Source organism: Vombatus ursinus, unplaced genomic scaffold (assembly GCF_900497805.2).
Source record: "Vombatus ursinus unplaced genomic scaffold, bare-nosed wombat genome assembly UNPS02006779.1, whole genome shotgun sequence".
NCBI classification, from domain to species: Eukaryota; Metazoa; Chordata; class Mammalia; order Diprotodontia; family Vombatidae; genus Vombatus; species Vombatus ursinus.
The window spans coordinates 24,442,581-24,456,650 of NW_020946557.1; the positions used below are offsets into that span (position 1 = coordinate 24,442,581).

Genomic DNA, 14,070 nt, shown 5'->3' on the forward strand with positions numbered 1-14,070 from the left:
CTCTCAAAGCTGAGTCAGGATGTTTGTGTGAGTCTGATGGAAGAGTTGAAAAGCAAATATTTTGTCCAACTCCTTGCCTCAATGTCTCGACATTGCCTAATTCAAGTCTCAATCTAATTTCAACATCCAGCTGCTGTAGTTATACTTTATATTTGAAATCATCTTTTTTTTTTTTTTTGGCAAGGCAGTTGAGATTAAGTGACTTGCCCAGGGTCACACAGCTAGTGAATATCCTGTGCCTGAGGTCTGATTTGAATTCAAGTCCTCCTGACTCCAGGGTTGCAACTCTATCCACTGCGCCACCTAGCTGTCCCTTGAAATAATCTTTTAAAAAATGTCTTATAGAAGTGAATGAGCTAAATTATTAATAAAAATATGAGGAGGCAAAATGTGGGTTTACAATCAAAAGAACCTGCTTTCAAGTCTCTGTCTCTGATGTTTTACTGTGTTGATCCTGGGCAAGTTATTTGACTTCTCTGGGCTTTATCTGTAAAATTAAGAGTTTTGGACCAGATTGTCTCTGAAGCCCCTACCAACTTTGGATCTTATGGATCTATAAAAACACACACATACACACACACACACCACACTCCCAAATTGTTCAATTTGTATAATTATATAATGCTTTGTCATTTAGAGTTTTATTACCTTAAATCTGTAGTAAGACTTTTGGGACACCTTGCATACCATATAATATCCTTACAACAACCTTGTGAGGCAGGTTTTTTAAGTGTTATTTTACTTTTAGAAGTGAAGAAATGGAGTCCCAGAAAAGTTGTGATTAAATTATAATTCTGTAGTTTGTCCAGGGTCACATGACTTGTAAACTGTCATGTTAATAACTGAATGGAGCACTATAGATATAATAATAATAGCTAGTATCTCTGTAGTTCTTTAAGGTTTATAAAGTGCTTCCCAAGCATTCTTATTTTATCTTCACAACAATACCAGGAGGTAGGTGCTATTATTATCCTCATTTTATAAATTGGGTAATTGAGGTAGACAGAAGTTAAATGACTTGCCTAGGGTCAAACAGCTCCTACTTGAGATAGGAGTTGAATTTAGATCTTCCTGGCTTCAGGTCCAGAGCTTCATCCACTACATCACCTAATCTCACCAGGACAGAGTACAGTCCTACAACTAGTATCTTTTTCATTTTGGATACTACACCTTTCATAATGTAATCTGTAAAAGCATTAACATTTTTGGCTGCCATGTCAGACTTTTAACTCATATCAAGCTTGCACTGCAGTAAAATCTCCAGATTTTTTTTTTAAACTAGAAATATTTTCTAAGCTAGTTTTCCCCCACATTGCATATATAGTGTTGATGTTTGAATCTGAAGTATAACTATTTACAGTGATCTCTATTCAATGTTGTGTTATTTGATTGGTCCATTATGCTAACCTGGCAAGTCTTTTTTGGAGCCTGAATGTCATTGGACTTCTTAGCCATTTTTCTAGGCTTTGTGTCACCTGTAAATTTGACATACCTACCATCTATGGCTTCATCCAATTCACTGATAAAAATCTTTAACAGCAGTCAGCTCTTCAGGGGCACTGCCTTAGAGAAACACTCCAAATAAGTACCTGGCCCATTAATGGCTATTTCTGTCTTGTTATGTCATCACTTTCAGATGCACCTGAATGTACTATCAACCAGCCTAAATCTCTCCACCTTTTCTCTAAGCCTAAGAGATTTTGTCAAATGCCTTGTTAAAATCTGAGTAGACAATGGATAGAACATTCTCTTAATCTACAGTGTAGTTAACCAGTCAAAAGCCTAAATACCTGTAGTCTAGAATTACTTGTGCTTAGTGAGGTCATACCTTTTAGAGATCACTGTTCCCTTTTCTAAGTACTCACATTAATCATTAATTCTAGAATTAATCATTCATTCTAGAATTTTTCAGATACTAGAATAATCAAGGACAAGATTACTGGTCTATAATTTGGAGTCTCCAACTTTTTACTTTTTTTTTTTTAATGCAAGACATTTACCCTCTCCTTTTCCCCAACAATGGTGCAGCATTACTCTCATTCTCCAAGATCACCACCAACAATACAGCAATCACATCTCCTTGTTATTTGAGTTCTCTAGAATAGTAGTGTCTAACTCAAATAGAAATGAGGTGAATAACTCAGCTTTCATAACAACCAGTAGAGTGATTATTGGCTTAAAATATACATATTAACACTATCTATTTTTTATTTGTTTTGTTAAATATTTCCCAATTACATTTTAATCTGGTTCAAGCCCCACTTGGAGTGTTGTGGGTGGCATGCAGTCTGAAGGCCACAGGTTTTGACACCACTGCTCTAGGATGTACTTCACCTGGGTCTATTGACTTGAACTCATTGAAGACAGCTAGGTGTTGCCTGATCATTTAATTTATCTTGGATTTCTATACCCTGTTAATCATTTATGTTTTGCCTCTTTTAGTTCAAAGGTCATTCTCTTTGGAAAAAGAAAATGGCAGCAAGTTTGGAGTTGAGTCAGTCGTCTAGCATTTATTAAGCACCTGCTATGTACTAGGCACTATGCTAAACACTGGGGATTCAAAGAAAGGCAAAAACAGTCCCTGTTCTCAAGGAGCTCATGGTCTAATGAGAGGAGACAACAAGCAGCTTTATACAAACAAAATATATACAAGATAAATTGGGAGTAGTCTCAGAGGAAGGAACTAAGATTAAGGAGGACTAAAAGGCTTCTTGTATAAAATGAAACTTTATCTGACACTTGAAGGAATCCAGGAATCTCCTATCAGGGGTGAAGAGGAGCACTTAGAGCATTTCAAGGATGTTATTCAATCATTCAGTCATGTCTGACTCTACCTGTGAATTTTTGTCCATGGGTTTTTCTTGGCAAAGATATTTGTGTGGTTTGCCATTTCCTTCTCCAGCTCATTTTAAAGATGAGGAAACTGAGGCAAACAGAGTTAGTGACTTGTCCAGGGTCGCACAGCTAGTAAGTATCTGAGACCAAATTTGAACTCAGATCTCCTGCCTCCAAGTCCAGTGCTCTATCCACTTCACCATCTCGCTGTCTTCTATTCAAGGAGAGAGGACAGCTAATAAAAACTCTCAGAGTGTAGAGATGGAATGTCATGTATGAGGAACAGTGAGTAGGCCAGTATTACTTACTGGGTCTTGTGGTTTGTGGAGAATAATAAGATGTAAGAAGGCTGGAAAGGTAGGAAGGTGCTGTGTTCTGAAGAGCTGAGTGGATGATGGATTGTAGTGAGATGAGACTTGAGTCAGGGAGACCAACTGACAGGTGTGAAGTGATGAGAGTCTGAACTAGGGCAGTTATAGTGTCAAAAGACAATGGGTGGGGCTTATTTATTAGATTTATGAAGGTAGAAATGATAGGACTTTGGCAACAGATTTGATATGGGAGGTGAGAAAATGAGAGGTCGAGGATGATACCTAGGTTGTGAACCTGGGTGATTGAGAGGATGGTGGTTCACTTGACAGTAATAGAGAAATTAGGAAAAAGGAAGAGTTTTGGGGAAATTGATTGATTTCTGTTTGGGGTATGTTGGATTTCAGAAGTCTAATAGGTAGTGATGTCTAATGAACATCTCTATTAATTTAAAATGTCTAATAGGCAATTGAATATGAGAATTGAGTTGTTCTCACCATCATCTGTTATTATCATCTGATCCAGGAGAGCAACAATCCTACCCTTCTTTGATCCTTTTTTGTTCTTTGCCCCAACATAGCTTTTCTAATTATTTCTAATCTTTAAATTTTTTTTTTACAACATAGATTTTAAAAAGTTTGTGTTGTTGCTGTTGTTAGCATTTGTTGTCAGACTCAACTCTTTCAAGAAAGCATTTAGCATTCCCAGACAACACTCCTCTTCTGCACTCGTTCTCACCTTGACTTTGCTTCTATCTCCTATACTCCGCTTTCATAAATAGGAGTTTGTCGATGAGTATCTTGTGCATCTGCATTGTCTTCTTTAGGTGGATCTCCCTTTTCCTAACTAGAACAATTTCTGCTTTTGTCTTCAGAATTGTATTTTTTGGAGCTTCCCCTGCCTTTTGTACCCTTAAGATTGCCTCCTATATTCTGAAGTTAGAAACATTACCTTTGAGTGTTTATTACTTATAAAAAAATATGGTATTTTTCCTTTAGAAAGCGGAAGGATGACATACTGCGGCAAAGTAGATACAGAACTGCACTGCCCGAAGTGGTGGTGTTGTTGAATCCTTTTCAGTCAGTGTCTGACTATTTGTGACCCTATTTGGGGTTTTCTTGGCAAAGATAGTGGAGTGGTTTGCCACTTCCTTCTCCATTGAACGAAGTAGGTGCTCGATAAATGCTTAAGAAATGGTAAATGATATGAAACAAAATTATTTTTCTAGAGGGTTTTCAAGAGGCCAACCCAACATTTCCTAAATGATGTACCCCCTAAAATTAGCATGAAATGAATGTCTCAGCTTCAGGTCTGTACTCTGCCACACAAGTGCCAAAAGAGTTTTTCTTTTCTGTCTAGCCAGGGTAGCCCCATTCTTCTCACTATAGGAACTTGCAGGAAATATTACAGGTCTACACAATTTAACAAGATTTTTGTTTTACCTAAAACAATGCAATATTTTTTTTGCAAAAAATTTAAACTAAAACAAAAATCTTGTGAAGTTGTCCAGACCTACAGAGTTTTTGTGAAAATAAATCCAATGAGTCTTAACTTTTTTGGCTTTTTTTGTATCTAACTGATGAAACTATTCTACATAATGACAATAGAGGGGATGTTGTCAAATATTGCCATTAATATATTCAGATACTAATAGGCAAGAAATAAAATAGTAGAATATTTGTTAGCACTCATCCACACCTAATGACATGTTAGGTTCTGTGTTTGGTTTAATACCCCAGTGGAGTGTTATGGGGATCAAATTAGATATCCATAGGGCTTAGTACAGTGCCTGGCATATTATAGGTACTTAATAAATAAATGCTTATTGATTGATTGATTGATTGAACTTTGAAACATTAAGTAAATATAGAGATTGGAATTGTGATTTCATTGTGAACTCCCAGGTCAGTTCAAAATAATAATTTAATATATTAGTTGATAATAATTAACATCAACCAATAAATGAGTTCATATGTAATTACATAATATTACTGTATGCTTGTGGATCAATAACATTTAAAAACATAGACTTCAGAACTTAAAGTTATTGTATTTATAGTAAAGCACAAAGGAGAAAACTGAGGCTTAGTCCTGTGCTCTTTCTGCTTGGTCCCTCTGTTTTTATTATTTCTATTCTCATTAAGAGCTCAATAGGAAGTGATAACCTTGGGGTTAACAAGGTCTTGGTTCGAGTTCTCCCTCAGATGATTATTTGCTGAGTGATCACAGTGATGTTATTTAATCTTTTAAGTGCTTCAGATACCTTTCTAATGCTAAGCTACCAATGAATTATGGATCTGTATCAGCAGAGAGTGTTTCCATAACCGGGAGTTTCCCCTATATCTCTGAAATCATAGCTCCAGACTAGTCCCTCCTCCCTTTCCTAAAAACAAAACAAATCAAAACAAAACAAAAAAAGAACTCAATGCTTTTAAGTCAGAAACTCTTATTGGATTCCTGCTATGGGTTGAAAACTGTTGTGGAAATTTGAGTAGGTTTACAAATGAAATTGTAGGAATGGTCTCCGCCCACAAGGAATTTACAATTTAATGATAAAGAAAGCCTATATGTACAAATTGCAAAGGCTCATAGTTAGATATACAATTAATGACTATTACTGTAGATAAAAATCAGTGCCTATTTCAAGAACAATATAATGTTCACATCAGGATTTAAAATATATTTAACTTTTAGTTCATTGTTAAAAATGAAACCATTTAGTGATATTTACCCCTTCCCATGTGAATATAAATCCATTCTTTCAAGTCACTGACTTTTAGAGATTCTGGATTCTGGTACCCAAATTTCCTTTGGTTTGTGCACCCTTCTTTTTTTTCCTGTGTGGCGGGCTTACTATCACGGGTGTTCCCAACCAAGAGTGAACCACGGGGAGGAAAACACTGCAGAAAACATCTGTTTCCATTACTACTGTAGGGTTGATTCATTATGAAAATAGGAAAAGGTTAAATGAAAAACATTTTAGGGAAGTCACAAACCATACAAGGTACTGACTTAGCCACAACTGTGGGTGTAATTTTTTTTCCTTCTCTTCTTTTTCCTTTCAACAGGGAGACACATCACCTCTTCCTCCCACTGTTCCAGACTGTCTGCGGGCTGATGTTAGGATTTCTCCTTCTCAGAGCCAAAATTGTTCCATCTATGCAGCTGAAAAGAATATCACCCACGGCTTCCTCTACCCTCCTAGTTAGTATGACTCTTTTTAGCACAGCAGCTTTGAAAGCCTTCATCAGCTGGATGTGGGCATGTGCTTAAACATACACCCCAAACCAAAACAACCTTCTTGGGGTAAGCAGCCTGCACAGGAGTAGGCATCCAGTAGCTGTGTGCTGACCAGAGGCAATACAACAACTGTAATAAAGACTAATAAATTTTGCAGTGTGAGCCACAGGTCATCTGTAATCTTACCCAGATGTTTAGAGAGTTCACCAGGTTTAAGTTTAAATTTAAAACAAAATTCTTTGGTGAGAGATGGACATCTAAAAAAATATATTTTTCTTGCTACTACGCAAATGTTGCCTGTATTAAAAACAGAGCTGTCTCTCTAAAGAATTCAGGCCAGAGTCTGGAAGCTTTTGTTCATACGGCAACATATTAAGCAGTTGAATATTGGTGGAGTTAGGCAGTTTAATAACTGTTAAAATAGTTTTTTTTACTCTCTCTGGAAATCTGGAAAAGCTGATATATTTTTCTGAAGCTTGAATTTATGCCTTGTTGAATATGGAACGTCATTCTCACTGAAGTTTCCTTGAAGTTTCCAGTAATTTCAAGGTCCAGCTAGTTTCTCTTCCGATATTTTGATACTTCCAATATTTTTAGCCATGACCAGAAATGGAGTTCACAAAGGTGCAGAGACTTGTTAAAAAGGAGAAAGTGATCATAAAACCATTAGCAGTATGCCACTTTTAAAATATGTAAGTAGTGTCAAAGTTGGAGAAATTCTATGCCAGTAAGATTAATTTCAATTAATTTCTGGAAAAATATAGAATGTTATTATTAAATAAATGGTTTTGTGAGCATTTAGGCAGGCAGCTAGGTGGTATAGTAGTTAATCCTGGTCTTGGAAGAAGGTAGATCTGAGTTCAAATCAGGCATCATACCTTTATTAGCTATGTGACTCTAGGTAAGTAACTTCACCTTCGGTGCCTCATTTTCTTCATGTGTAAAATAAGAATATTAATAGCATCTACTTCACAGTGCTGTTTTGAGGATAAAATGAGATAATTTTTGTAAAGTGCTTTGTGAAAATGAAAGCACTATATAAATACTACCTATTGTTATTATAAGTAGCTAAGTAGCATACAATTCATAAATTTGGAACTGGAAGTGAACTTAGAAGACACTAAGTCCACCACACTCATTTTACAGATGAGGAAATTGAGGCATATAGAAGGTAAGTGATTTGCTCAGAGTCACATAGGTAGTAAGTGTCTGAGAAATGAAGTAAATCTAGGTCTTTCTGTCTCTAAATCAAATATCCCATTTACTGTGCCATGCTGCCCTTGGCCCTGCCCATTTTAACCCTAAAAAAAAAAGATTTGGATGGAGGCATAGATGACCTCTATAGCAAATTTTCAGATGTCACAAAGATGAAAGGAATAGTTTACAGATTTAATTAGAGTCCAGTTCCAAAAACATCTCAACAGGCTAGAACAAGGGACTGGATCTAATAAAATTGAATAGAGATAAATGTAAATATTAGCTGTAAGTGCCAAATAGAGAAGATATTGCTAGAAAAATTTGTGGAAAAGACTTCAGTATATTACAAGTTCGATATTAGTCAGCAGTGTGACATGGTCATCAAAATAGTAAATGTGATAGTGCCATATGTACCGTATGGTTCAGAACAAGGGAAGTAATGGTACTATTTTACTCTGTTCTGACCATACTACATCTGGCAGTCTGGTAAAGCCAATTATTAAATTCAATGTGAACCTTTACAGCAGAAATCAGCAAAAGAAACCAGCAAAAGCTATAAATCAAGACCTCATTATTATTTTGTTGACTGTCTAGACTTAAGAAAGTGGCAGAGAAAATGTTAACATTGTGGATTAAAATTAAAAGTGCATCATGAAGCTGGTTGTTAAACATTTACCATCATGCCCCTGCATGAAATCCAACCTCAGCTTTCAAAGATAAATGTCATTGTGTTAGGGAAAAGGCCTCAGGACATTACCCCATTGTGTGGAGATATTGACCACAGGATACCATAAAGCTAATACCTGGGAGGTCATAGAAAGATGGGTGGGAGATAAGGGCCAGGTCAGGAAGAAACTCACCTGAGGTACGGCCACATCTTGTGGGAGGAGGAAGCACACCATTTGGTAGCCTCTTATTCTATTTTTTAAAAAATATTTTAATTAATATCATTTTAAAATATCACCTTCATTTGGAATTATGTCTCTCTACCTTACCCTATCCAACAAGACATCTTTTGAAATAAAGAATAAGGAAAAAAAAAAGAGAAAAAACAGTTTGGGAAAACTAACCAATATGTTAATGAAGTCTGACATTATATATGATGCTCCATACCCAGAGTGTTCCATCTTTGCAAAGAAGAAAGGGTAGCTTTCTATTTTAACTAACTACTGTAGTTAGCTAGGTACTGAAGGATTGTGTTATCGACCTCCTCTGTATTTCAGTACCCTGGAAGATAACTCTGGTCTACTTGCTCTAGTTATATCTCTGATTTGAAATGTTTCACCTAGAGAAGGGAAGATTAGGGAGGATGTGGTAGCTGTCTTCAATGTATGAAAGGCAGTCATGTTTTTGAGACAAGAGATTAAAATTATTCTGCTTAATTCAAGAAAGCAGAACTAGGAATGAGCTGAAGTTTCAGAGAGAGAGATGTCAGTTTAATATAAGGAACAATTTCTTAACAATTAGAGCTATTCAAAATCCCAATAGGCTGCCTTTGGAAATAGCAAACTCTCTATCAAGTGAAGGCTAGATGGCTATTTGTTGGGCATGTTGTGATAGACATCAAGTTAATAATGTAGGCAAATTGCTTTGTAGACCTTAAGTAATAATAGCTAGCATTTGTATACCATTTTAAGATTTGTAAAGTGCTTTACAAAAATTGTCTTATTCTAAACCTAATAGCAGCCTTGAGAAGGCAAATTTTATCATTATCATTTTACATGGAAGAGATAGCATTTGGCCTGTGTTTTGAAGTGAATAGGTAGTATTTTGACAGGCTGTGATGGAGAGAAGTAGGGAGCAGTTATTACTGATGAAGGTAATGGATATACAAAGGGATATTTTCAGTTGGAAGAGTTCCTTGTTGGGGGGTGTTGGGTGTGGAACAAATCATAAAGAAACTATCTTACTATGTTTGCTCTGGAGCTCTTTCCACTAATTTTACTGAACTGTTGAACTGTGAATCAGGTCAGTCAGAAGCCATTTTAATTGATTGTTACTTCATATTGATTGATTCAATGAAGATCGAGAGTTGAGCTCTACCCATCCCCTGGTTCAGTACGAGGAAAAGGTCTCAGGCAGCAGACTAAGGATGGAAAATGTGCCCTGTTGCTCTGGAAATGCTGCAGCAATAGTGGATATTACTGAATTTTCTGTCTGTTCCTTGGTATCTCCCTTAGCATCTCATAGTTAAGAAGGGGAAGGTGGGGTGAGTGAGGAGATGGAGTAATGATGCAGGTCCCTCAAGTGAGGCTAAGCCCCAAATGTTCCAGTATGGTTTGGCCCTTTTCCCAATAGCTTGTGAGCTCCCTGAGAGCAAATGACTATTTGTTTTTGCTTTTTTTTCTATTCCTAGATCCTTGGACAGTATCTGGTACCTAGCAGGTGCTTGATTTTTTTTTTAATCAGTAACTGGAATGGGTTTTTATTGTTTTTGTTTTTGTTTTTTGCAGTGTTCCACAAGGCAGCCAACAGACAATATGATGCTTTACTTACAAGCAATTTAATTCCCACTTATGAAGCATTTAAAAGTAAGTTGAAGGATTGAGATCATGATATTAAGACTAATTATAAAACTCCTTGGGATTTCAGGGAAAATTTTACAATCTCACAACTGGCATTAATGCCATTATGTTCTCTTGGTATAAATAGAGTTCTTAATAGTAAACATAGGATGCCTTTTCAGGATGTCCTCTTGATTCAGTTTTGGACCACTTACTTGCCTAGCTTCTTAGATCATTATTCTCATATTTAATTGAACCATAAAGAAACTGTTCACTCACAAACAAAAAGTCACTACTTTTTCTTGAAGGCAAATACAGGTGCCATTCTTTAGACCTCCCTTTGTGGCCTACTTCTTGAGCCGGTGTCTATATTCTGGTCCTCTAAAATGAACGCACATTGTCACCTATGAAAACGTAAGTCTCAGGAATGTCTGTAGAGCTGTTCATATCTACTTCCCACATAGGCTGGCAAAAACAAAGAAAAAGAAAGACCTGAATAGTAGAAATTTTCATTTCATTGTTCAAAATTCAAAGTAAATAGGGGTAGGTAAGTGGTACAGTGGATAGAGTGCCAGGCCTGGAGTCAAATTCAGCCTCAAATATTTTGTGATGGGCAAAGTCACTTAACTTCTCTTTGCCTCAGTGTCCTTAACTGTAGAATGAAACCTTGCAAGATTGTTGCAAGGATCAAATGACATAATATTTGTGAAGTGCTTAGCACAGTGCTTGACATATAATAAGTGCTACATAAACATGAATTATTATTACTATTATTAATCATGTCATTTAATCTGCCATTTTATCAATCTAGGGAATTCCCAGTATAGAAACTCTTTCCAGTGACAAAGATGAGTGGAAATTAGTAACTTATTCTGAAATTTTAGACTAGGGGTTTTGAACCTGGGGTCCATAGACCCCTTTAGGGGTTTTGGTATAGATTTCAAGGAGTCTATGAACTTGTATTGGAAAAAAAATAACATCTTTTTAATTAATTTCCTTTATAATCCTGTGTATTTTGCTTTATACATCTGAAAACATTCTTCTGAGAAGAGGTCATAAGCTTCACCATATTTCCAAAGGAGTCCACAACTCAAAAAAGGTTAAGATTCCTGCTTTAGATCATAGAGCTACCTAGAGTACAGAGAAGTTGTGACCTGGCCCCTGGTCACACAGCAGAGGCAAGACTTTAACCTATGCCTTTGAAACTCCAAGACTGGTCTTCTATTCCCTGTGTTACACTACTTCTGCATGCCATATTGAAATACAAAATATAGAATGTAGAAATATATGATATCTCCTGGCAAATATTAAAATAGATGTTGCGTTTTAAAGTGAGATTCCATTTATTATTTTAAAAATCATTTTCCATCATAGAAAAGATAAACTTTCATTTGCAATAGAATATACAACTTTTTTGTCTAAACCTTTTATTATCAGAAATGTGGGACTACTTCCACAGTGTTCTGCTTGTGAAATATGCTACTGAAAGAAATGGAGTGAATGTGATTAGTGGACCAGTGTTTGACCACAATTATGATGGACGTTCGGATGAGCCCCAAGAAATTATAGAGTAAGTACAAGCTTTTCAGCCATGGAATTGTGATGGTCATATACAAATTATATAAAGTAAACATAATAAACATCTTTCATGGGATACAATGTGATGAAGTGGGAAGAGTACTGGATAGGGATTCAGAATCAGAATTTGAATCCTTGCTTTCCACTTATAGCTGGGTGATCTTGGGCAACTCACTTGACATATCAGGCCCTCAGTGTCTTCATCTGTAAAATGAGGGAATTGACCTGGTTAGAAAACAGTTCAGTAAAATTAAGCAACATGTTGAAAAAGTCTGACATTAAATACAGTATTGTACACTCTTGTCCCCTATAAGACCATAAATTGCAAATTAGGTGCCAATATGTATGGGTAGAGGACATTTCCTCATCAAGATTTCCCCATACTAATGAAATCATTGGTCCAGTCCAAAAAAATCCATATAGGTGCAATCCAAATAATCATCAGTGTGGAGACTTTATATAGAGATTGCAACTTCTATCTGTGTCCTGGGCCACACAGCTCTAAAATATTATAGGCTTATCCAGGCTTTCTTTACTCTATTCCCAGAACTCTGTCTGGAATGCCATACTACCTCTTATCAGTTAACCTAACAACACTATAGTAAAGTAAGTAATGTAGGTGGTAACCCCATTTTAATAATGAGGAAATTGTGACACAAGACAGAAAAGAGACTTTCTAACGCTCACACAGTTTAGGTGTCCTGCTTCTCAGTCAGACATTCCCTGCAGCCGACCACACTGTCTCTTATCAATGCATTCATTATATTATATGCAGAATTTTATATTTAGAGATTCTATTGTAACCTCTGAGTGTGATTAAATTCAAATCTAAAAAAGTGGTTAGATACTACATGTCAAGAACATCTTCTTTTGTTCAGTAGTTTCAGTCATGATCCCATTTGGGTTTTTCTTGGTAAAGATACTGGAGTGGTGTGCCATTTCCTTCTCTAGCTCATTTTACAGATGAGAAAACTGAGGCAAACAAGGTTAAGTGACTTACTCAGGGTCACACAGCTAATAAGTGTCTGAGGGTGGATTTGAACTTGGGTCTTCTAACCACAGGCTTGTTGCTCTGTACACTGTACCACCTAGCTGGTCCAACCTTCTTTATCAATCTGCTACCGTGCTTGGAAGTCAAAGGACTTTGTGACACTAATGCTAATCAAAATTTTTTTTTAAAGGTTTGTAAATAATACTGACATTCCCATCCCAACTCATTACTTTGTGGTGCTGACTAGCTGCAAAAACCAGACTTATACTCCACTAGACTGCCCTGGTTCCTTGGATGTCTTGCCTTTTATCATTCCTCATCGATCTACCAACATAGAAAGTTGTCCTGTGAGTACATTTTGCAGCCAGTACTATAATAATGTTACATTTGAAAATTAAGGGAAACTGAGACAGTGATCTGAGCATGAACAATTTATTAGTTAGGCTAGCAGTAAACAATAAATTGGATCAATGGCATCTCTCAATGACCAAAGACCTTAAGATAGGACTCACCAGCCTTAATATGGTTTTGGGGAATACAGAGTTGGGTAGGTGGGGAAGACAGCACAATTGGATACAGAATAGATAGTATCATGAGGGAGGTGACAACATGACTGGCTATTTTAAAGAAAGCTAGCACACTTTTGTGGCACTAGTGATCATTCCTCTCAGACAGTTAAGGAATATTAATTGTTTTATGGGACCCATCATCATCTTGTATACCTGAGTAAGCAGACTTCCTAGTGCCTAGAAGGGTTTGTTAGGGAAATAAGACCCAAGACAGGTAAAGATGGACAATATACCTTTCGGGGATGATACTTCTGTGGGGCTAAACAAACAGCTATCCATGAAATATCCTAGGGGATACTGACATGAGAGATGACGGCCTTTTATTTAAAGTAACTTTGAGTTAGCTTTGCTGGATCCCTGAGCTCAACTAAGCCAGGTAAATGCAGACCCAAATAGATTACTGAGCTTAACTCAACCAGATGGTTACAGACCTAATTACAAAATTAATGCAACATAAAATCAGTTACAATGTAGAATCAATGCAGTAGAAATTGATACAGAATAAATTTGCTCTTTTTACAGTAGGTACAGGCTAGCCAGAATAAGAGGAAAACTAAGAGCCAAGTTGCTTGAAGGGTATCTTTAATGTAGTCAGTCAATTATCATTTATTTATAAGTACTAAGTACATGCCAGGCACTGTGCTAAGTGCTAAGGATACAGAGAAAGGTTAAAAAAAAAAGGTAAGCAAACAATAAAACAGTCCCTGTCCTCAAGAAGTTTACATTCTAATGGGGGAGACAACATCCAAAACAATTATGTGCAAGCTATATCTATCTATCTATCTATCTATCTGTCTATCTATCTATCTATCTATCTATCTATCTATCTATCTATCTATCTATCTAT

General features: G+C 36.4%; 1 protein-coding gene across 1 annotated transcript in view; it reads left to right on the top strand.

Moving 5' to 3' along the window:
* Window positions 1–14,070, top strand: part of ENPP3 (ectonucleotide pyrophosphatase/phosphodiesterase 3) — a 114,700-nt gene that overhangs the window by 90,861 nt on the left and 9,769 nt on the right. The window contains exons 22-25 of the mRNA XM_027848671.1: window positions 6,213–6,348; window positions 10,035–10,112; window positions 11,523–11,655; window positions 12,845–13,001. Of these exons, the coding sequence (XP_027704472.1) occupies window positions 6,213–6,348; window positions 10,035–10,112; window positions 11,523–11,655; window positions 12,845–13,001 (504 nt within the window). The remainder of the gene's footprint in view (window positions 1–6,212; window positions 6,349–10,034; window positions 10,113–11,522; window positions 11,656–12,844; window positions 13,002–14,070) is intronic.